This window comes from Schistocerca cancellata, chromosome 4 (genome assembly GCF_023864275.1).
Source record: "Schistocerca cancellata isolate TAMUIC-IGC-003103 chromosome 4, iqSchCanc2.1, whole genome shotgun sequence".
Lineage (NCBI taxonomy): Eukaryota > Metazoa > Arthropoda > Insecta > Orthoptera > Acrididae > Schistocerca > Schistocerca cancellata.
Genome location: NC_064629.1, coordinates 180,305,395 through 180,331,467, shown reverse-complemented (window position 1 = coordinate 180,331,467; position 26,073 = coordinate 180,305,395). Strand labels below are relative to the sequence as shown.

The 26,073-nt window shown below is 43.4% G+C and overlaps 1 protein-coding gene across 4 annotated transcripts in view; it reads left to right on the top strand.

Annotated features, from left to right (window-relative positions):
• LOC126183197 (cullin-5) overlaps positions 1-26,073 on the top strand; it is a 253,481-nt gene that overhangs the window by 81,401 nt on the left and 146,007 nt on the right. For all 4 annotated transcript variants that reach the window (XM_049924956.1, XM_049924955.1, XM_049924954.1 and 1 more), the window contains exon 6: positions 9,081-9,174. In XM_049924956.1, coding sequence (XP_049780913.1) covers positions 9,081-9,174 — 94 coding nt within the window. The remainder of the gene's footprint in view (positions 1-9,080; positions 9,175-26,073) is intronic.

Sequence of the window (26,073 nt, the reverse complement as noted above, 5' to 3'; positions counted from 1 at the left end):
CAGAACCCTAACAACCTTTCCAAACTTAAAAAGCATAATTTGTTATTCTTTGTTCGTATACTTCCTTTATTAAAGAGGGGTATTCCTGCACCACACAGGTGACTCTCTGAAGACATTATGAACATGCCATCACTTGCTCACTTGTGTTCAGTTTGCATTTCCAGCAAATAGCATAATCCTTAAGGGATAGTAGGATAGGTGCAAACCTGTGATACTTGATGCAGCACACTGAATTTGCAATGTAACGTATTTGTTCGTTTGTGATTAGGGTGTTCAACTGCTATGTCATTAGGAAACCTACAAAATTTGTATGGGATGACTTAAGCTAAATCATGAGTAATATTTCTTAAACAAACAGAATAATATAAAAGAACAGACTTTCTTCAGATAAATGTGGCTGGCTGTCCATGAATGAAAAAGTAGAAGAGTCAGCCACTCCGACATACATTAGAAATATGTCTCAACTGTTTAGGAGTGTGTCCCAACACCACACAATTTAAACAGAAACCACAGTCAACACAGGGATGTCCTTCAGCAAACAAATAAAACACAGATAGTGTACTCAGAGCTGCAGACTGAAAGCACTAACAAAAAGGGTCCTCTTACCATCAACAGAAGCCTAGTGTCAAAATGTAGTCTCCTCTTTGCAGCCTAATTTATTTCTCTCTCTGTGGTTGGAAGAACATATACCATGGCACCACAGAGAGATGGGGACTGTGGCTCAGTGCCAGCCACCTCGGAGCATTCAGTCTGGATTTGTGCATGTGTCTCTGACAATGATACTATAATGTAAGGGGGAAGCCCAGTGATTTACACAATTAAATCCACTCACCTAGCTTGCTGCACTAATTTTCATTTTCTTTGCTTCCAACATGGCTTGGTACCTAACAAAATGACAGACTTTTGTCTATTTCTGCAACAAGAAAAGTTCATCATCACTGTTCTGGACTGTTTCACCTGCTAGGAAAACCTGCTGAATGACTTGGTACAATACTTTGTGAAACTGGACAGATGAACTATTCTGGCGCTGCAACAAAAACTGCAGCAGAAAACACAGGCTGTTCCCCTGCAGCTTGTTTCTCAATAGCAACATCCATGTAAATCTGTGGTCATGGCTATGACCCCCACCACTGTTTGCTGCATTCAGAGCGCCGGCAAATCTACCTCAGCCATTCTGAACTGTACTGTTTTGCTTATGGCATTTCTGGTAGACAGCAGAGTGCTGTGTGTTTGTCTTCCAGTAGTCGTTTATACAAATTGATGCAGAAATTGCAACCACCTTGGACCCTAGTGAATTGCCTTACAGTGATCTCTGTGCTCTGTTAACCATGTACTATGGTCAGCAGATGCACCTTTCTGTTGCTACGCTTTGTTGTAACCAGTGTCATGAACAACAAAGATACTCATATGTGCCCCAGTTGGCCAGTTTGGTGGGTCTTGCATGCAAGTGCAGTTTTATGTACCAGAACCGTGAAGTTCTGTGTGGAATCATCAATTTGAGATGCAGATGTGCACTTGTGCGCATAACTACTAAATCTTTCAAACTCTCTTTGGCAGCTCAGCCTGCTTTTACAAATGAGGTTAAAGTTGCCCAAGTTGTAAGCCACAATCACAAGCAGCAGTCACCTGACTGTTCTGACTCGTCAGCCTGTAATTCTGTCTCTAAGTCTCACCCGAGTTCAGAGGCATTTGGATCGTTGGTGTCTTGTGAAAGAATTTTCCCTGTCACCACAGGAGCTCATGTCAGACTTGACTCTGCTCTCTGTCTGTGGATCTCCAGCTGGACACCAGTGCACCTGTGTCTTTAATCAACAAGGTCACACGTAACAGGCTGAGTTTGCCTCCGTGGTAATGTAGTCCTATCTGACTGCTGATAGGCCATTCCTCTCCTTGGAGAACTGTCACTAGCAGCTAAGGTGAAAAAGTTTGAATGTGTACTAACCTTTTCAGTGCTGCACATCCCTGCTGCTATTAACATTTTTGCTTCAGACAGTTTTATCAATGTCGGGCTCATAGTGGATAAGCAACTTAATTTAATGTCAACGACAGTGCCTTTTCTGACACATAGAGAGATTTTTGAATTAACATTCTAGTGTGTACATAATTTATGGCTCAAATTTCTCTGTAGCTTTCTGCAGTGCCTAAATTTTGTTGAGCTCACCCACTTCTGCTTGTGACACACAAGACTGTTTATGCGGAACTTGTCTGACTCCGTGACCATGGCATTATTTCCCCCACTTTGCACCAGTTGATGAGCAATGCCTATGGTGGACATGAAAAAACTGAACAGGTTATTAGATATTAGTGGTTATTTTACATCTACTAATTCCCAGCCTAACAGTCCTCTTTATCCCCTGCCTCACCAGGAGAAGTTGTCTAAACTGGCTGGGGGACAGTACTATTCAAAGACAGAATAAAATTATGCCTGTCTCCAAATGCTTCTCGATACTTCATGTCAGCTGCTAGGCTTAAATACATCATTCGGCTTACTCAGGTGCAGTTGCTTATCGTTTGGGGCTGTGAGAGCGTGTGCTGCTTTCCGGAGGTATTTATAACTGCACTGTGTTAATTATTTGGGAACTTTAATGTTGACATGTGAAGTATTACAAGAATCTCAAATTCATTTTTCGATGGGCCAAGGAGAATGGTTCATGCTGTTGGTTGTAAACAAGCAGTTTCTTTGCCCTTAGTGTCGGATATCTTGGGCACATTTTTAGCCATAAGTGCACCATATCCGCACTCAACCACGTCAGTGGAATTATCACATACTGTATGAAGTTCATTCCTCAAGTGTTGCAGAATGCACACCCACTCAATCAGCCGTGCAAGAAGGGTATGAAATTTGTGTGGTTGGCCACCTGTCGACAGGCTTTTCAACACATTGACAGAGATTACAGTAATGGGTAATTAATTAAAGTGTGGTAATGAAAGGACCTTACGACAAACTTAGTTCCTGCAGCAGTTACACCATTACTGTGGTAGGTTGGAAGGGGGGGGTGGGGGGAGAGAGAGAGAGAGAGAGAGAGAGAGAGAGAGAGAGAGAGAGAGAGATTGGATTGGTGCTAGATTGAGCTATACATATTTAGTCAGTTGAAAGTTGTCATGTGTTAATTGTGCAGAAATACAGTGCTTGGTGAGACAAATCCTTGTTTTCCTAGAACTGTCTTTCACAACCACCCTACAGTGTCATGATAACTTGTAAAATTCAGTAATATTCACTCTGCAGTGAAATATAGTAGAAACATACTTTTGTGATGCCAAAAGATTATTTCTGTCACCTCCTTCATTAATAGAATTAATCTAATATCTGAAGTGGTGTAGGCTTGCGAATTTTTAGTGTTTTGTGTGTGGTATCACAAGATGCACCCATATCTCATCTCTTGTAGCAATTCATTGCATGGAAACCTAATCTTCTGTTAGTGGCTTTGGGACTTCTTGTGAGTAGCCTAAGCCAGCATAGCATTTGTTAGACAGTGAAGTGCCTCTTGAACAAAGGTGTGCAGACACAGCCTGTGACAGTACTGCTTTAGTTACCAGTGCTGCCAAGTTAGATGTGATGATAATAATTAATCAGATTCTTAGCATGGGACTAAATTGTCATTTGTGTTTGATGTGGTTTGCAGATCAAATTCATTATGTGCTTCTACATTAGTATTAGAAAATTATGTGCACCAAAGCCATATGTGTTTATGTGAAACGACATTAGTACCATGTACTTCAGCAAGCTGGTGTTGTGTTGTATGTGGTAATATACCCTTGAGATATAAATATCTGATCACATTATGTAGTTCTACATTTGACTGCATTTTCATGTTCACACCTGTCTTCCTACTTTTAGTGACAGGCATCTGGCAACTACATGTATGAGCTGACACACTGTATTGGAATAACTCACAGTCCAGATAAATCAGGGTGACAACAATAATTGCACTCAATGGAAAAAGACTGAAATTTGCTAGATAATATTAATCGGTTTGCTGGTAATTCATATTATCTGCTTCATAAGATAGGTGGATGTTTGCATGTCTGTCGAGAAAATCCAGAGTATTAAGGCTGTGAAACCTTAGCTGGAAAAACACGAGGTAGCGGGGGCAGTGTTACAGCTTGGAGAATGGTAACATTTCATTCTATAGAACTCTCTCTCCATAGGCCAATTTCCAATAAATTTACCCTCAAAGTTAACATTCAGCTGTACATGATGATTGTGTTTCAGGGAAACGTGTAATACTTCTGCAGGATACCGTGCTTTATCACATTACTAGAGGGCTGAGAGGAGATATCTTTACTTCAAAGTACTTCTCTGCTTGCCAAATTTCTTGAATTTTAGCACACTTGAACAGTCACTAGTTCACTTCCATTGATGTGTTGCTATATGAATCATCAGATATGCTCCCTTCCACAGCTTTGGGAAGCTCTGCGGGTTGCCAGGAGGAGGTCAGAACTTTTCTACAGTGAACCTGTTCATCATTTGGAAAGGTGTGGACACAGTTGCAGTCCCACTAAAAAAGTTAAGGAAGGAATATTGGGTTTGACATCCTGTTGACATCGACGTCGTTAGAGATGGAGCACAAGCTCGGATTGTGCAAAGGATGGGGAAGGAGGGTTGACTGTGCCCTTTCGTAGGAACCATCCCAGCATTTGCCTATAGCAGTTCAGGGAAATAACAGAAAACCTAAATCTGGATGGCCCGACACAAGTTTGAGCCATCGTCCTCCCAAATGAGAGTCCAGTACACTAATCACTGTGCCATCTTGCTCCGTAGGCCTACTACAGTCCTGCACTCACTCACTCACACAGTGGAACTTTTAAGAGACAGACAGTGCCTTTCAAACCCAAAAAAACTGCTTAAAGCTGTGCTCTTTGATGGAAACACTGTTCATGTAGAGGCTCATCGAACACTGAATTCTTCATGTGGTGTCATACACATTCAGATGCTTGATGGTATGATTGTGAGAGATAAACAACATTGTCTATCTGATCAGGGTGTAACTGCAGCCCATCAGGTTATAAAGAGAACTGGTGCCTACCAGCACCCTTTTCTTAACATTTGACTGAGTGGATCTCCCATTGAAGATCAAGGTGGGCTTTGAATTCATCATCAGATCCTACATACTGAACCCAATACATTGCTACCAGTGCTGGCATTTTAACCATACTCGCATGTCCTGTAAAAACACAGCCAAGTATGCAACTTGTGGCAAGGATGTTCATGAGGGCGATGGTCCACCATCTTCTCCCCATTACATCAGCTGCAGTGGCAACTATGCTGCCCCATCCCGTGAATGCCCCGTGTACCTCGATGAGCGAGCTGTTCAGGAGATCCAGGTGAAGACAAAGGTACCCCTCAATGTTACTTCCAGAATTTTAGCTAACCGAAAGCCTTGCATACAATTATCCAGTAGTTACAGTATTGTTGTTATGTCACAGCCCATGAAAGGTATGGCTACTCAATCCTGCAACCTCCAGTTCAGTGCTATGGTTGTGAAACTGTGTAGTGCTAAGGTGACTTCCTCACCCTACCCACTACCATTCCTCTTGCCGCCAACAAAACTTTTACCCACACCGGCGAAATCACTTGTGATGCAACCTGAAGAATGGGAGTTTAAAAACGAATACCTCCAAGATGATTTTTTGCGCCCCTCAAGTCAGCAAATGTCTGGGTCCAAATCTGAAAAACACAAAGATACAAAGAAGTTGATCAGAGACAAATGTTCTTGCCCTTCTCCATCTCGGAGAGCCTCTACAACAGTGACACAATGGGGCATCTCTGTTCAGTCGTCTTCCGTTTCACCGGTGCAAATCACCAAACAGTTCTCCACACTGGAGTCAAATGAACAACCCAAGGAGGTTAGTGGTACCTTTGAAGAAATAATGGAACTGGATCCTCGAGCTTCAGAATCCTGTAGTAGTATTCAGCTGAAATTTGGCACACTCAGCTGCCAATGAAGTAATTGCCCCTCATAAGAGAAATATCTCCTGTCATATAATACAGCTATTCTCCAACGGAACCTTCGTGGCATCAGATCACACAGGGCAGACTTACAGCTACTGTTGCATCAAAATGCCCAGTTGTTCTATGTCTCCGAGAAATGAAATCAAACCCTCGAGAACGCTTTGACCTCTTAAACTTTGCTCCAGTATGTTTCAATCTTCCTTCGAGAAAGGAACTCCAGCTCACTAGGGGAGTCCTGACACTCATTTGGGATGACATCCGTAGCCAAGCCATTTCATTGAACACACTGCTAAAAGCTGTTGCTGTCTGTCTTCCTTTACCCATATCCTCTGATTTCACCCGGGCAGGCATGCTGCAGCTTACTGCTCAGCTTCCTCAACCCTTTCTGCTCCTTTACAACTTCAGTGCCCACCATCCAATTCCAGGCTCTGAGAACCTGCCCGAGAGGCTCTCTCCTGGTACATATTCTCAACCAGGTTACTCTCATTTCTCTCAACACTGGTGAAACAACATTTTTCCATATACCACACACACTTTCTCACACCTGGATCTCTTGTTCTGTACTGCACAGCTTGCCCACAGTCTAGAGTGGTTCATCCTCTCAGAGATATACTCGAGTGATGGGTTTCCCATGCATAATAAATTTGCTAACTCATGTCCCATCTGTGTACAAGACCAGCTGACAGCTTTCTAATGCTATCCAGTCACCTAAGGTGTGTGAGGCCTCCTCCCCTCCTATCCGACGTGGGCCACCAGCAGGAAGTAGCACGCCATCGGAGAAACTGACAATTGTGGAGGATTTCTCCGTGACGAGTTCCTCAACTCAGAAATGTAAATTGGTTGAGATGAAACAATCAACGTCTCTCCTGGCTGCACTCTGATACCTCGTGGTGTCACTCTCGGAAGGTGGTCACAATTTCACGACAGTTAATCCATTTGTTACTCAAAAGGATGTAGATGCCATTGCCAGTCCTGTGAAGTCCTGCTATCGTTGTGTAATGGGATCTTGCTTTTGGAGATCGATAGTGCTTTTCAGCCTCAGAAACTGTGTGATGCAACAGTTCTCCACAGCTGTCCTGTTAAAGTAGAGACCCACCACACGCCCGTGATGTCATATACACTGGGCTGCTTGATGGCCTGGCTGAGGCCGAAATATCAGCCTATCTCACTGAATAGGAGTGACTGAAGTTAACTGAGTCAAGAAAAGGGTTGATACAGAATTCGTGCCAACCCACAATCTATTCCTCACATTTGACTGTGTGGTACTTCCATCAAAAAATTAAGACTGTCTATGAAAAAGTCAGGCCATATATCTCAAATCTCACGTGTTGCTATAAGTGTTAGTACTACAACCACACCCGTGAATCATGTGAAAATGCAGCCGAGTGCATAACCTGCGGCAGGGTAGCTCATGACGGTGTGTGTTCACCTCATTCCCCTCACTGTATCAACAGCAAGGATAATTTTGCTGCTTTTTCCTGTGATTGTCCAATCTTCCTCAATGGGAGAACTGTTGAGGAGATCTGGGTGAAGTAATGGGGTTGTACTCGCATTGCTTAGAAAATGTTTGCTAGCCGCAATCCTTGTACACCACCCTCTGGCAATTATAGTACAGTTCTTGCTACACCCCGAACTATGAAGGACATGACTGGGTGGACTTGTGACTTCCAGTTTAGTGCTACAGCTGTGAAATTGTCCAGCTCTGAGGTCACACCCTCATCTTCATCTGCAGTCGGTAAACACCATACAAACAAACCTTCGCCTTTGCCATTAAAATGGCATGCCTTGCAAACAGAAGCATGGAAATCCAAAAAGGAGTACTCCTGCGATGACTTTCTGTGCAAATCCAGCCAGCCAATGTCTGGATCTGCGCCTGACAAACACAAAGGTTCTAAGCATTCAAACAAAGGCAAATGATCTTCCCCTTCTCCACCTGGACATTCTTCAGTGGTGCCACCATACTATACTCTCACCCAGCCAACCTCCGTTTCACCAGGATGCAGCGCCAACACCAGTCTGCTGTCCAACCAAAGGCAAATATAGACCCTTCTGTCGAACTAATAGACCAGGATCCTCCAGAATCTGAAACTGGCCATAGTGCATGTTCAAATTCTATTACTCAGCAGCCACTGCTGTCACTACCCCCACTCTGGAGTTCATAAAGATATTGTGACATATATATAAAGGCAATCAAAAACTTTGTTTGATGGTGATACAGTTGAGAATCCATGTGTCAGTCAGGCAAAATCTCCATGAACACTGAAACAATCATTCGGTCAATGCATCAGGTTGAAGATATCAGTTTGGTAAAACACTGTGTTCTGCTGTGTGAAGATGTCCCTAGCTGCCTGCTGTACATCCTCATCCAGCAGGAATCCTCGACCCTTCGAGGCTTGGGGAGAGGTGAGGACTACTGGACGGGTGTCAGTGTCAGTCACTGGGAGTTAGCGTAATTTCTGCCTTAGGACATTTTCGATATGGGGAGGTGCAGTGTCGTGAAGCAGCACAGAACTTGACACACCATTCCACAATGGTGGTTTTAGTCAGACATGCTGCCCCATACACATTCTTCATCCTATGATGGATGTCTACTGGTGTTTGTCCTTCGGCAGTCAAGAAAATAACAACAGAATGTTGTTTAGATGCATTTGGAAATAACATCATCATAATTCACATTTCTGCATCTACCGCACACACTTCAGAAAGACATGAATGCCACACTGATCCCTTGCCTTCGTGTCAGTGCTTATATAGCAACATTGGAGTCGTGCTACGTCACATATATGCTGCAGCAGCGCCCTCAAACGGAAATTTTTGATCACCTTAGTTTTGTATCTAAGTTTATAGATTGCAGAAATTGATTTGTAAGTTAAAATAGAAATGTCATGCAAACAGTGAACTAAATTCATCAGTGGTGTGCAGTATTTATAAACTGTGTGTATTGTATATGTCAGTGTATAAAACTATAGACTAAATAAAAGTACAGAGTTTATATCAATGCACTTCTCCTATTTCTTAATGAGATGCGAAGTTAATGTGTTAAGATTTTTATTTGTTTCTTAAAGATTACAGTTAGCCAGCTTTGTTGTGCTTGCTCTCCACATTAATATTGTTTCTTCCTTTCCAGCTGACAGATTGTTGTGTGAAAGTTTTGGTGTCCACGTTCAAAACCACAATACTTGCTGAATGTGCTGGAATGATTAAGGCAAATGAAACTGAAAGTAAGTGACAGATTTTGTTCATTTTTTTTATATTACTTACATAAGTAAATGAACTTACATTAGTCCAGAAAAGTTTTCAAACACATACCTGAAACAGTTACTGAAATGACTAAGTGGTTAGTAGATGGAATCTTGGTTCTTTGAGGCAGGCTTGTGGATGTCTGGATGACTATTCAGTGAGAGCATTGTCCACTGAAACCAAGGGACTGGGCTAAAGTCTCGGTCCAGCATCCACTTTGGCTGTCAGGAAGTTTTAGTGTACATAATAATGACGAATAAGCAAAAGTAACTCCTATTGAGTGTAAATGTGACTTGGCTAGAAGCAGGTGATTGTTGAGCATTGTTTTAAATATAGACTATAAAATCAGGTGTGCTGAGGTACTAATGTTCATAGGGGAGGAAATACACTTTAGTTCCACAGTTAAGAGCTGAAAATTGGAAGGGGGGTACAAATGGTCAGATTCACTATAAATAGGATCACTGTCATGTTTTAATAGTTAAATTACTGTAGCTTGTTATTATTTATATTATTGCATTAAAAGTATAGAATTTCAAACTGTGATTCATTATCAGAAATGAATAGACCAGCGCAAATGAGACTCATTGTCATATCTAGGGGGATCCTGATGACTGCTGGTGTGCTTGTGCTGGCATCCCATATGGCCATTAACCCCTCCACCACTCTGCTCCTGTTGCTATCCGTGCAGCCATTGCAGTGGGTGGTGCTGGTGGCAACACTAAAACTGTTAACTGCGGTCTCCACACTCTACACTATCACCATCGGGTGCAGACCTTACTGCACAGGAACACTTTGTGTTTTCTTCCATGCATGACTCAGTTACAGGCCACTATCTATGTTAATTAGATCATCTTTGACCCTAATTTTAGTGACCTTTGCAATCACGCAATCCCGTATTTGAGGGAGACTGCTTAAATATCTTTGTTTTGTTTGTATTCTGTAGTACAGCCAGTTTTTATACCACAGTCAGCCGTCTGGCGTGGTTCAGTGCAATGTTATGTCAATAGCACCTCTTTTTACCATGCGTACAGTTTCCTCAAACAGATGCCTTGATGCATTGGCAGGGGCTACGGTAGACCCCTGATTTCTGAAGGCCTAAATCCCTTTCATTGAGCCTAGTAGTGAGAAGCTCTTAGGGAGTGGGCAAAATACAAATTTGACATTGTCACTCCGAGACTGCTGACTTTTCTGAAGGTATTGCTGATAAATGGGATGAACATTATTGATTTGTGCCTAGGTACAACCTGTCTGAATGCACACCTTATTCTCCTTGTTGCTGTATCCATTCCTTCAGAATGTTTACTCCAGAACAGCATGCAGCAGCAAACAGATAAAGCTTGCGTTCAGACATACTAGAAATATGCCAGGAAAATATCAGATCAGGTATGATGTACGTAGTACTGAGAGTCTGTTTGAAATTAATACACTAAGTTGATGTAACACTGAACACGTGGTTTGATGTAATATTTATGGAAATTCTTTCAGAAAATTCAGTTGGTTACTTAGTGATTCTCCTTAAGCATAAGATACCTTGAGAATATCCTGTAGTCAGATAACTACACACAGCCCCCCCCCCCTCCCCTTCCCATTTCAGTAGCATTACGATAATGTATCGAGTATCTGCCCAGATAGCTGTGCATGTTAGTGCTGCTTCTGGGACAGGGAGGTGTGCAGGCCCCGAATCAAATCTGCCCAGCAGATTGACAGTGAAATTTGCCATGCTGGTCACCCTGGATGTGGTTTTCAGACTTTTCCCCACATCTGACTAGGTGAACACCAGGCTGGTACTCATGTCCTGCCTTAGTTGGATGATGATGCAAACATTTAGAAAACTTTTTCACACTTCCACATGCATCACTCTACGTGCAGATGTTTGGGGTATACACATTCTGTCCCATTGGTAATGGGTGGTGATAGGAAGGGCGATGGCATCCAACCACTCAGTAAATTAAATGTGTCAGATCCATTAATAAATGTGTCTACCCTGCGCGATGCTGGACACACACACACACACACACACACACACACACACACACACACACACACAAAAAGAAGAATAATGGTAGTGTGTCAAGTTGTGCACATACAGTCTGTTCCAAAGTATTTGCATGAAACAACTAGGAGTGATAGACATGTCATGGTGAACAACTTTTGTTAGAGATATTTTTTCTGACTATTCCTGGCAATGCTAGGCATTTTTTATTGAATTTTCCAGCCCTGGGATGATGAGATTTCACCAAACCAGCAGGGTCTGCTAACAAGGTGTGCTGCGTCTGCATACTACCTACCCCAGTAAATTGATAGTGATTTTCAACAAGAAAACCATAAGAATAAGTGTGTCTAAGTGGAGAAAGATATTTTAGAAGCTTGGGTTATACCCTTTCACATGGAGCAGACAGTTGGATTATAGGCAGCACACAAAGTATACAAACACTGTAGCACCATATGCCCAGCGGGCATCCCAGTGGTGTAACCACTTATAAAAGACACCTAGTATCACTGGGAAACATTGGCGAACATTTTGTCTCTAACAAGTCATTCCCTGTGTCATTTGATGAACAACCTCTATGCAGGAAGTTCCCACTTAACATAGATCGATGTATATTAACAGTCCATATTGAATGCAACTCAGTGATCAACACTGTAATACATTATTTATGGGAAAGTAGTAAGAGGAGAAATTTATATAAAAATTAACCTACTTATATTGTAGTTGGCATCAGTATCCAGACATTGTCATAGCCTTAAAGCGGATGGAATTCTGGTCCTTGGTCTTGCTCTAGAAATAACTGAAGTATTGATTATTAATTTTCATATATCCAATTTTATTTACACTTATTCCAATGCAATAGACATATCACATACATTTTCCACAGCAAATAAATTCATAGTTTTCATTAAAAAAACTTAGTGTGTAGTAGCTCTTTGTTCACACTATATGTATCGGAGACTTTTGTGAACTCAGCTTGAGCATAGTCAAAAAACTAGTGACTCTTTTTGGTGCCAAAATTACATAGTATCTCTGAGAGACATTGTTCTAGAAGCATTCAAAATATTTGATGGCTCATTTATATGTTCACATTTCCACTTTTATAATTTAACTCCAATCAGAATAGTTGTTTCATTTCACATATGAAAATGCTTTAAAACCATTACAAAGGTAAGATACTTATGAAAGTGACAGAAGTTCTTACCAGTATCAACTTTCGTTTAAACTTTCATTTAATTTCTATATTTATCATCAAAATCATTAAATTAATATCTGTTGCAGAAATGCTAAAGGAAAATATTTATATAATACTGTTCAACATCTAGAAATAAAAAAAGTATTTTGCATTTGTTTCACATTTTAGTATCAGATTTTAATTTATTGTACATAGTATCATTTTCATGTGATTAATAATTGAAAATAAGATGATGTTTTTTATTAAAGAATTATTGTTTGTTAAAGAAGGCTGAAAGGTCATACAGAGTTCCCTGAAGAATGATCAGCACTGCGGGCTGTAAACTTTCTGGATATAAATGTTGCTGTTCATATTGTCTTCCATACATAGGAATCGAGAGCATGTGCTGTACCCAAAGTCTATCTCAGATTATAGTGTGTAGTGTCCTTCCTCTATGCTGTTCAATGGTGCAGGCTGCCTAACACATCTGCGACCATCACTGCAGAACATGTTAAAGCTTAAGTCATCTGAAAACATTAAAATTTGTCTCTCATCACGTCGATGATGGTGCTTGCATGCCATTTGCTGCCACACTGTAAGATAATTCACCCTGTGCTGTGTTTACATTATACAGTGTAGGAGTGACTTGTCACAGCAGCAACCCTTTTTGAACCAGAAGTTCCATCCATATGTGCAACATCACTGTAGCAGTGTGCCCTATACAGGGTGAAGAAAAATTGTCACAAAATTTTAACGTTGGATAGCTGATGTCAGTAGGAACCAAAATTACTAATGTTTTGTAGCCAGAATGAGATTTTCACTCTGCAGCGGAGTGTGCACTGATATGAAACTTCCTGGCAGATTAAAACTGTGTGCCCGACCGAGACTCGAACTCGGGACCTTTGCCTTTCGCGGGCAAGTGGTAGAGCACTTGCCCGCGAAAGGCAAAGGTCCCGAGTTCGAGTCTCGGTCGGGCACACAGTTTTAATCTGCCAGGAAGTTTCATATCAGCGCACACTCCGCTGCAGAGTGAAAATCTCATTCTGGAAACATCCCCCAGGCTGTGGCTAAGCCATGTCTCCGCAATATCCTTTCTTTCAGGAGTGCTAGTTCTGCAAGTTTCGCAGGAGAGCTTCTGTAAAGTTTGGAAGGTAGGAGACGAGGTACTGGCGGAAGTAAAGCTGTGAGTACCGGGCGTGAGTCGTGCTTCGGTAGCTCAGATGGTAGAGCACTTGCCCGCGAAAGGCAAAGGTCCCGAGTTCGAGTCTCGGTCGGGCACACAGTTTTAATCTGCCAGGAAGTTTCAATGTTTTGTAGGTTGACAATGCACAATTTTTAAACTATGGAAACTTGCCTCCACGCACTCCCAATTGGCCACGGGGTTGCCCTGTTGCCAGTAGCTCTGGACGACGCATGACCGCGAATGCTTTGCCTGCTGGAGATCGCGATGCATCCCAGGCGGCCCACACCCTCGGTGGTAGCACGCCAGCCTTCCACTCTGGGGGTCCAGGAGCGAATCCGCTGGGGTCCCGGCACATCCATTGTAGTTTCGTGATAAGACGTACTGGAACAAACCCGTCAACAGCAGTTAGTTCGCATACAGAAAGTCGTTTACAAATTGTGTTGGTCCTGAAAAGGGCCGTTTTTGTAGCTAGGACATTGTTTATTTAAAGCAGGTGCTCGAACTGGTGACACTCTGATGCGACATGAGCTTGGTAACATCAAACGGTGTTTTGCTGAACTCTTTCAAAGATTACTGGCATTGCCTTAATGTGATTGGCAACTTGTTCAGTGTGATCCATTAATTCCTCCTCCTATCACATTGGGGCAGTGATGGGGTGAGGAATGTTTGTACATGTGAACTGACAACCATAGAGTTGCCTGTCACTGAGGAATGGCAACAGGGCAATCTCACAGTCAATTGGAGCACGTAGTGCCAAGTTTCTGTAGTTTAAAAATGGTCCATTGTCGATCTACACAACATTAGTAATTTTGGTTCTTACTGGCATTAGCCATAGAAGGTAAAATTTTCATGACACGGTTTTTCTCCACCTTGTATAAAGTGAAAGGTTGCTTTATGAAAAATAAGTTTCAAAGACAGATCATTCAGCTCCAGTAGACTGATGTTGCATCCTCTGACGTCAAGAAGGCATACTCATCCATACTTCTGTTTCCATTTCATTACACAGATCTTCACTGACTGAGCTTCGCTCACCCAAGTCAGCACTGCTGAGCCTATATGTACACCATTGCTCTGAATTCATCACTAATGTGTTCTACATATCTTCCAAAATTAGATTCATTCTGGTCATTAATTCTGGGTGTTACATTCTCATGTTCATTAATGCATAATGGAAAGAATTGCTCAGATTGAGAGAAGTTGCAATTTTTGTGCAAATATCTTGATACTTAATGTATCTTTATTAGGAGACAGTCTCACTCAACAAATAAAATTATTTTTTTCTAAATGACATAAATTTCTCACTGCAGTTCCACTTAGACATGTACGACCTGCGACAACACAATTGTAAGTGTAAGTCTGCATCAGTTGCTTGAATAACCTCCGGATCTATAACAGGAAATGCCCAGTCTGCACTGAGAAAGATGCAAGAGTGCAAAATCATCAGATGCATCATTTGATTAACTAAGGAAGGCAGATATACAGTGGAGCTGCAATAATTCCCATGTGACTTGCAGCAAGAACACATGCTTCAGACTGACAAAAGCAACTGATTGAATGATTACAAACTGGAATTGCAAGTGCAATTTCAAAGTTTCACTTCCTAATCAAACAGATACCTGTGCCACATAGAGAATGATCATCTCAAACCATTCAGTACCATATGTAATAAACTTTCGCAATCACCAGTTCACGTATTACCTTGAGCCATCTGTTGAGATTATTGTTTTGCTTTGGGTGACAACTACTTAGAATTTTCTATTTTAGCTGGAGGTGAGGTCATGGCTGTAAAATATAATAATTTAGCTGACCCACATAAAATCTGCGACAAGATCATAAGCCACATGATGCGTTTTGAGAGAAGGCTTTCATCTTCAGGCAAAAATAGAAAAAAAACTTCAAAAAATGTTCACACACCAACAACATAAAAACTGATTTAGATAAACATCCAAGCATTTGTCTCCAGGGCCAAGTCTCAACTGTTGCGAAATTGGTGAGGCTCCCACTTTTATGCCCAGAGGGTGAAATCCAGTGGGCTGTATTACACCACGGAGGTGTTCTGTGTTGCTTGCAGTGCCATCACTTACAAGAAGTGGTAAATTGTGTGAAGTTTTCCTCTGTACTCTTTCTTTATCAAGTGCACGATTCCATGAATTACTAAGTGCATAGCCGATGTCTCTATTAAAGCTGTTCTCACACAATTTGATCTGTTTCCTTGATCAGAGTCCCAATAGTTCAGTGCATGAGCAGTAATTATCATTTATTCAAACGTAATCTTGTGTTTATTTAACAGGCCATCGTCAGCTAAAACTGATTTTTTGAAATTCCTGTATTCGAGTTCACACTGGTGCTCGACATAGTGATTGGCAATAATCTGTATAGACTGCCGCCCCCCCCCCCCCCCCCCCACACACACACACACACCGCCTTTAACTGCTGCCACACTCACAAGAAATATTGTAAATTGCTGGTACTTTCAGGCTGAGATTATCTTTGACAGGTTGCAGCATTTCTTGAATGTTTCTGGTTGCCTGGAAGACCGGTATGATTCCTTGCTAGTTTAGGATGCAGCCTGTCTTGTTGTTTCACTTCAGAATAGATTACATGCTGTGTGTCAGTCCTCCTGACCTGGTTGAATGGCATTGCTTCTCAGTTTCCTTGACAGCATTGGCCTAATATTGTGGACAGAATACCTGTGCCTTCTAAAGATGGTATTTCCATGCCTGTGTAGTAGGGTGTAGCATTATCTCTAGGGCATAAATGTAATTTGTAGGTGCAAAGGTCACCACATCAGCATGCACCATGTCTGTGACATAACCCAGCCAATGGAATGTCATTCTCAGGTATAAGAGATTCTTTGTGGTTTCACAACAGATTTGGCCCCTGACGACGACGACAGTGGAGGCCGTCATTCAAAGCTTCGGATTTTATCTGAATTAGCTGTGGCAAGTTTACCAAGAACTTTTTATCCAAGTATTCCATCGAAAAAGACTTCGTAGCTGATGTAAAACCCACTGAAACTGTCAGAATAAAGTCTATCTTACTGTACATTTGAGCCTGTTGATATCCTACAACTGTGGAAGATCACTTCACAGAGTTCGTCCTTGCGGATAATTACCTTTGTGTGTAATTTTTACTGGACACTATCCCCCACATTCACATCCCCAATATTTAAAAACAAAAGAAAGTACAACAATGTGAAACTGTGGATGCCTCTAAAATGCTGATGCAAGAAAAAAAATATGCTCACACACATCAAGTCAACATCACTAATTATGCAGTAGTCACAGCTATCACCACATCTACTTCATCTTTTTCAAAATCAAATCCACCAACTGCTATAAATCAAGAACATGCAACCAAAATGAAAAATTACGTGGAAGAGGGATCTCTACCCCTCTCGACTTCCAATCTTACAGAGTCAGCTGGAGCCTCTCTGTGGGTACAGGAGGAAACAGTTCATATCAGTCCGACAGCACAAGATAGGAAGACCCGCTCCACAGTTTCTTCTCTCCAAAATGTAACTGATGTACGATCATATACTCGTTAGCAGGTAAGAGAGATGAAGATGTCAATTCGAAAAAATGTCAGCTTGAATTCCTACCCACACCCCCAACCTTAAAAATTATTTGAAAGAAAATAGCAAAAGAGAGACAAAAAGGCAAAAAAAGAACTGGTTTGTTGGTTCTGATGAAACCAGAACTCTCCTTGCCAGCAGAAGAATCTGTGGAAACTATGCTAACCACACAGGAGGCATTGAAACATTCTGTAGATAAATGTACAGACCCCCAGCTTCACTGTACATGCGGACATCTTCGCTGTGATTTTACAGTGGTGTTGCCATGGCTACTATTGACACCTGGAAGAAATTTGACAATCACAAACTCTCCCACAATATGTATAAGAATACATTAAACAAACAATGGAAAGTCCTGGATGGAATAACAATAATATTACGAAAAGGATAAATTGCTACTTATCACGTAGAGGAGACATTGAGTCCAGACTCGACAGGCGTGCGCGCGCCCACACACACACACACACACACACACACACACACACACACACACACACACACACACATGCATGCATGCGTGTGCCCACTGTCTTCAGCCACAGTAACCACAGGCCTTTCAGCCCAGAACTTAAATGTGTAGCAATCTTTTCCTTAAGCCTTTCTGTGACTCATTGTCTCCTCTATATGGTAAGCAGCAATCTATTCTCCTAAAAATATTTTAATATGTGAATCAAGATTTTTAGATGAACATCTTCCTACACCTAGAGGATATAACACATATGGTAAAAAGAGAATAAACGAGCATCAGGAAGTGTTCGCACCCTAGTCGAATCAAACACCTTCAGTGAGGTAATACCTATGAACATTACACTTGAAGCAGTAGCCATTATAACACAATTGACAATAATGATGACAGTCTATAATACATACATTCCCCCTGACCAAGAAATTACATACAGAAAGATGGAAGACGTAACGAGTTATTCCCGAGTTTCATTCTTCTGGGTAATTTTAATGTACATAATCAGTATGGGGGCAATGAGTTAATGACTTACAGAGAGTGAATACCAGAGAGATTATCATCAGATTTTGATCTCTACCTAATAAACCTGGGAGCCCCAACCAATTTCAGCAATGCCTATGGCTCCTATTCCACATTAGATTTGACAATCTGGAAACCTAATCTTGCGACTCTGATCCAATGGAATGTTCAGTTACCCCTGCAATTGTGACTGTACCTGATAATTATATCAGTCCAAAATCTACAGTACACTGATTTTTTCCCCATGTTGCTCACTGCAAAGAGCCAGTTGGAATTCTTTCAATATTAGAGCACAGATCACAATAATTACAGATAAGAGGATCGATGAAGTGGTACAAAATGCAGCAGAAATAATCTGATGCATATAAACACTACAGTATCATTCTCTTCAGACCCTCTTAGATGGAAATATGTTGTGTGACTTTGCATAGAGATTGCAGATGCCCTCAGAAAACAAGGGGCTCTAAGATGACATAATTACCATCCATTTACTGAACATTTAATTTTATTCACAAGATAAAGGGCTACAGTATGTTACTTAGTGATACATGGGGGGGAAAAGAGTGTTTGGAAGATATGTTTTTCTGTGAGAGCACATACCACAGCTTCACAAGTGTGGTCCAAACTATATCATATTAGTGGACTCCAATACACTGGTAGAACCCAGGGATCTTTGACAAATGGTAAATTAACACCAGTTCCTTTGACATTGCTGAACTTTTAGTAATATATTATGCAGAAATGTTGACATCTAAGAATTATCATCATAATTTCACTTGACATGACCTTTTATTCCAACAGATGTGGCAATCTTGCACCCTTCACAACCCGAGAATTAACTAATGCTGTCAAACAGGCACAGGCAATCTAGGATACTTGAAGGCTCGATTTGCATATGTACTTAAGCTCGTGGGCTGCTTTGTCACGTGATGTTACTGCACTATTCGTACTGCGTAAAGTCAAAACTGTAGTGCCTGTGATGTTTATCTTTACAGTGTAATGCATCAATATGAATGGCACCCCTTTCCCGACATGCCAAGCCATCACATTAGAGTATATTCATTTTATATTCATCCCATCTTCAGATGTTTATATTTATTTACACATTGTGAACATTGTATCTTTACTTGTGACATTTTAGAAGAGCTGTCTTAAAAACTTCTGCTGTGAAACTCTGCAGTGACGTTAGTGAAGAAACAAAATTTACGACACATAAGCAAATGTAAATGTCTGAAGATGGGTTTCCAGGCACCTTGAAATGATATTCTGCAAAAATTAACACTTACAAAAGCAACTGCTTGCAGCTAATTCATTATAAATTACCTTCAATTTCAACAGTTGAAGTGTTCTAATATGTCCATAACAGACAAGAATTATTTACTAATGTTAATATCTGCTAGATCAGAAGACCAAATCATGGTAATGAGCCTGGCAATCAGTCAACAGATAATTGTGGGTAAATTTGTAAATTTCTTCCACGACCCCCATGCGGGTTCGGGGGTCAGAATATGCCCAAGGTGTTCCTGCCTGTTGTAAGAGGCGACTAAAAGGAGTCTCTCACATTACGACCTTTGTGATGGTCCCCTGTAGGGTTTGACCTCCATTTTTCAAAATTTTCCTGAAGAGCAAGCCAACTGGAGAACGGCAACTTACATGGTGCATCATGTCCATCACGCTCTGAGACCTATCGGATCATTCGTTGATGTGGATCTGCACTTCTGCTCATTCTCCAACTGTTGTGCGAGGTCACCCTCCTGGGTGTGTATTTTTCCATCAAATGTGCAGTATCTTTTTCTACACTGATGATGACAATGGACTTGTTTGCTTGGTTGCACCTGATGTCCAGCATGGTAGCCAGTCCGTTGTGGTGGGGCCGCCGTGTACCCTGTTGGTTGTAGCCTCTGACTACACAGGGATCGCTCTGCTGATGCCTGCACCTTTAATTCCCCACGTATGACAAGGGGTAGCTGCCCATCCCCCTGGGGCATTGGGATTCCCGGCAATGGCCATCCTACCAAGTGGTCTTTGCTGCGGCTGGGTGGCGCCCGTGGGGAGGGCCCCTGGTAGGAGTGGGTGGCATCTGGGTGGATGACGCGATGAAGCATAGTGCATCATCTTTTGCTGGTGGTCAAACAACAGCAGTCTCTAAGCATTCATGGGCTCAATTCAATGCACAGAAGTAGGACCCCAAATAGTTTCCCTACCTGGCCACACCATGGGAGGAACGTCAGGCTAAGGATGGCAGCAGCTCTTACTCACCCCGGTTCCTTGTATGTTTGAGAGATGATGGGGTATCTTTCATGACAATGAAGCCTCAGTTTTTTGTTGAGCATTTAGAGGACAAGTTTGGGGAGGTGGAGGGCTTGTCCAAAATGAGATCTGGGTCAGTCTTGATCAAAACAGCACCCTCTGCCCAGTCACAGGCGTTACTCACTTGTGAAAAGCTGGGGGATGTTTCTGTAACGATCATACCCCATAGGAGTTTAAATATGGTCCAATGTATCATATTTCACAGGGACCTTCTTTTGAAGGCTGACGATCAGCTGCATGCCAATTTAGAATGGTGAGGTGTAAATTTCATTCGGCGTGTCCACCGGGGTCTGAGGGATAATCAGTTTGCCACCGGTGCCTTCATCTTGGCCTTCGAGGGTGATACCTTACTCAACATGGTCCAGGTGATGGTCTACCGTTGTGATGTAAAACCTGTATCGCTCCCCCAATGCGGTGCTTTAAATGTTGGAAGTTTGGTCATATGTCTTCTCACTGTACTTCCAGCGTCACACGTCAAGATTGCGGGCCCCCATCACATCCCGATACTCCACGTGCCCCGCCTCTCATCTGTGTCAACTGTGGGGAGCACCATTCGCCTTGCTCACCAGACTGCAGGATTCTCCAGAAAGAAAGGAAATCGTGGAGTAAAAGACCCTTGACTGACTGGCCTACACTGAGGCTAAGAGGAAATTTGAACGCCTACATCCTGTAGGCATGACATCGTCTTATGCCGCCGCTACAACAGTTCTAGCCCCATCATCTCTGCCAACCGCAGTCACCTCTCAGAGACAGAAGACCACACCGGCCCCCTTGATGTTGGAGGGCATTTCCCTCCCTATTGCTCCTGCATCACCTACTTCAGGAGCAACACCCTCCCAGCCATCAAGGACGTCCGTCCCCACTTCGAAGCCGGAGAAGCTTACAACTTCATTGGCTGCTCTCGCTAGGAAGGGGTCCCTTGGGTCACTCCCCTCCCTGGTTTCTGCTAGTGGGAAAGGTGACACCCACCAGTAGCTGAAGAGCCCAAAAGCAGCTGGTCGCAGGGCTTCACGCTCTTCCTCAGTTTCGGACACTGAATGAGTGAAGTCCTCCCAGCCAGGGAAACACAAGGAACAGCAAGAGAAATCCAAAAAGAAGGTCTCCAAGACCAAGGGAACTGCGGTGGCACCCACACTATTGCTACCTCCATGCTCAGCGTCTGTGGATGAGGTGGAGATTCTGACGTCTTCTGAGGACTTAGATCTTGCCGCACCCTCAAGACAAAATGGATATAGACTGCTCAGGCAAAAAGTCAGTGGCAGCAGGTGACCCTGAGACTTAAACTGCCTCATTGAATGTTCCATGCCTTCCCAGTCTAACGATGACGTCATCCTTTAGTGGAACTGCAGTGGTCTTTTCCACCGCCTGGCTGAGCTACAGCAACTGTTAAGCTTTACACCTGCTATCTGCATTGCCCTCCAGGACACCTGGTTGCCGGCAGTGCGGACCCCTGCCCTCCGCAGCTATAAGGGATATTACAGGAACCATAGTGGCTATAATCGAGTGTCAGGTGGAGTTTGCATTTATGTCCTAAACTCAATCTATTGTGAACCTGTGCTCCTTCAAACCCCTCTTGAAGCTGTGGCTGTCAGAATAAGGATGACACAGGAAATAACGGTCTGCAATATATATCTTCCTCCAGATGGTGTAGTACCCCTGAATGTATTAGCTGCACTGATTGATCAACTCCCTAAACCTTTCCTACTTTTGGGAGATTTTAACACCCATAACCTCTTGTGGGGTGGTACTATGCTTACTGGCTGAGGCAGAGATTTTGAAACTTTACTGTCTGTTTGACCTCTGCCTCTTAAGTACTGGGCCACCACACATTTCAGCGTGGCTCAAGGCAGTTACTCGGCCATTGATTTATCAATTTGCAGCCCAGGACTTCTCCCATATTTCCACCGGAGAGCACATGACAACCTGTGTGGTAGTGACCACATCTTCATCTTCCTGTCACTGCCCCGGTGTCAAGCCCACCGATTTCTGCCCAGATGAGCTGTAAACAAGGCGGACTGGGAAACTTTCACCTCTTCTGTCACCATAGTATCTCATCCACTTGGGAACATCGATGTGATGGTTGAGCAGGTGACAACAACAATTGTTTCTGCGGCAGAAAACACAATCCCTCTTTAGTGTGCCCCCGGCGAAAGACAGTCCCTTGGTGGTCTCCGGAAGTTGCTGAAGCAAGTAAGGAGCAATTAAGGAGCCAGTGAGCTCTACAGCAGCATAAGCGGCACCATTTTCTGGAGCGCCTCATAGCCTTTAAACAGCTCCGTGCTCGTGTTCACCAACTTATCAAATGACAGAAGCAGGAGTGTTAGGAGAGATATGTCTCAATCATTGGGTGCCATACATCACCTTCCCAAGTCTGGGTAAAGATCAAATGTGTTTTCATGTACCAGACCCCAACAGGTGTTCCCAGTGTTAACATAAATGGCGTGTTAACTACTGACGCAAATGCGATTGCTGAGCACTATTCTCAAGCCTCTGCATCAGAGAATTTCTCCCCAGCCTTTCGCACTCTCAAACGGTGGCTGTAAGGGAAAGTCCTCTCATTCACTACAAGCCACAGTGAATCCTGTAACGCCTCATTTACAGAGTGGGAGCTCTTCAGTGCCCTTTCACATCCCCGATACAGCTCCTGGACCAGATAGGATCCACAGTCAGATGATTAAACATCTCTCATCTGACTAAAAGTGACATCTCCTCATCATCTTCAACCGGATCTGGTGCAATGTCGTTTTTCCATCGCAATGGCGGGAGAGCTCCATCATTCCGGTTCTCAAACCCAGAAAAAACCCACTTGATGTGGATAGCTATTGACCCATCAGCCTCACCAACTTCTCTGTAAGCAACTGGAATGTATGGTATGTCGGCGGTTGGGTTGGGTCCTAGAGTCACGTAGCCTACTGGCTCCATGTCAGGGCAGCTTCCGCCAGGGTCACTCTACCACTGATAATCTTGTCCCGAGAGTCTGCCATCCGAACAGCCTTTTCCAGATGCTAACACTTGGTTGCTGTCTTTTTTTTTATTTATGAAAAGCGTATGACATGACCTGGCGACATCATATCCTTGCCACATTATATGAGTGGAGTCTCTGAGGCCCGCTCCAGATTTTTATCCAGAATTTCGTATTGCTTCATACTTTCTGTGTCAAAGTTTATGCCTTTCGTAGTTCCCTCCATATCCAGGAGAATGGCATCCCGCAGGGCTCTGTATTGAGTGTGTCTCTATTTTTAGTGTCCATTAATGGTCTAGCAGCAGCTGTAGGGCCGCCTGTCTCACCTTCTCTGTATGCAGACGACTTCTGCATTTAATACCACTCCACCAGTACTGGTGTTGCTGAGTAATGCCTACAGGGAGCCATCCACAAGGTGCAGTTATGGGCTCTAACCCACAGTTTCCAGTTTTTGGCCACAAAGTCATGTGTTAAGCACTTCTGTTGGCATCATACCGTTCATCCGGAACCAGAACTTTACCTTACGGACAATCCCCTCACTGTACTGGAGACATATCGATTTTTAGGACTGGTTTTTGATGCCCGATTGACTTGGCTTCCTCACCTTCGTCAGCATAAGTGGAAGTGCTGGCAGCACCTCAGTATCCTCTGATGCGTGAGCAACACCAACTGGGGTGCAGATAGCTCTATATTGCAGCAGTTCTACAGAGCCCTTGTTCAATTCCGCCTTGACTATGGGAGTGTGGTTTATGGTTCGGTGGTGCACTCAGCGTTGCGTTTACTCGACCCAGTTCACCACTGTGGTGTTCACCTAGCGACAGGAGCTTTTAGGACGAGTCTGGTGACCAGTGTCCTTGTGGAAGTTGGAGTGCCTCCATTGCAGGTTAGGCGAGCACAACTGCTGGCCAGTTACGTTGCACACATTCGTAGTTCTCCTGCACATCCGAATCACTGTCTCCTTTCCCCACACACAGCGATTCATCTCTCGCATCGGCGGCCCAGTTCAGGGCTTCCAGTTGCAGTTCGCGTCCGATCCCTTCTATCTGAACTTGAGTGCTTGCCTTTACCACCTATACTTGAGGTCCATTCACGTACACCTCCATGGTGTACACCTAGGCCACAGCTTTGTCTGGACATTTCACTTGGCCCTGAGGATGCAGTTAACCTCGTGGCTCTCGGCTGCCACTTCCTCTCGATTCTTGACAAGTACCGAGGCCACGAAGTGGTTTACACCAATGGCTCGATGGCTGATGCTCACGTCGGCTTTGCATATGTCCTTGGAGGACATATTGAACAGCATTCCTTACCCGATGGCTGCATCGTTTTCACTGCCGAGCTGGTGGCTATATCTCATGCTCTTGGGCACATCTGTTCATGCCCCGAGGATCTGTTTGGTGTGCGTACTGAGTCCTTGAGCAGCCTAAAAGCTATCGACCAGTGCTGCTCTCATCATCCTTTGGTGGGGACCATCCAGGAGTCCATCTATGCCCTGGACCGGTCCCATCGTTCAGTGGTGTTTGTGTGGACCCCAGGACACATAGGCATCCCAGGCAATGAACTTGCCGACAGGCTGGCCAAACAGGCTACGCAGAAACTGCTGCTGGAGATGGGCGTCTGTGTACCTGACCTGCATTCTGACGTAGACCGCAGGTTTTTTTTTTTGCTTTGGGAGATGGAATGGCATAACAGTACACACAACAGGCTGCATGTGATTAAGGAGACTACGAATGTGTGGAAGTCTTCCATGCGGGCCTCTCGCAGGGAATCAGTTGTCCTCTGCCAGCTCCGCTTTGGCCACACTTGGGCGACCCAGGGTTACCTCTTGCGGCGTCAAGACCCGCCTCAATATCAGTGCGGTGCCCGGTTGACAGTGGCCCATATTCTGGTGCACTGTCCCACTTTGACTGTGCAGCGATGAAATCTTGGGTTACCGGACTTGTTGCTGCTCATTATATCTGACAACGCCTCATTGGCTGATGTACTTTTATGTTTTATTCATGAGGGTGGGTTTTATCATTTGTCGAACCACGGCAGATGACTGACTTTATGCCGTTGTGTCCATCTTCTGTCCCTGCGTCAGGTGATGTGGCACCCACTGCCCACAAGTTTTGCAGTATGGAAAGTAGTCTTTGATGATGATGGCATGCATCAAGCTGTCGCCAATGCCGACCTGAACCACAAATCACACCCTCTGTGATTCGTCTGTCATCCTGGATAAGGCCATCAATCTGTCCCATCATATAATGGGTAATGGCTTGGTAGGCCTGTGGTGGGTGCAAATCGTCTTTCTGGAAACTCCTCTGCCTCTTGTGCACACGCGTTGGGCACAAGCAGTGTTCACCATACACAGTGGTCATACGATGAAAAATTTCAAGTCCTCCAGCACCCACAGCCATCAGGAAATGAACTATACCTCTTGGCTCTTCTTTGCTGGCTTCCACGTCAACAGCCTGATGAACACACAAGATCAGTTTGCCAACAACCAAGGTCATAACCCAACAAATGCAGGTACCTGTTATGTGGCATTAATCCATTCCACTACCACAGTGGTGGCAGTATCAAAATGTAACACCTGTCACATGTACTGTGTATTGTGGTGAATGTTCAGTTTTCATTTGACTGCCCCTTAGATTACTGAAAATGCTAAAATTTTTAGAATATAATTCTTGCTAACACATGGCAGGAAGGAAAATTTCCCTCCCAGT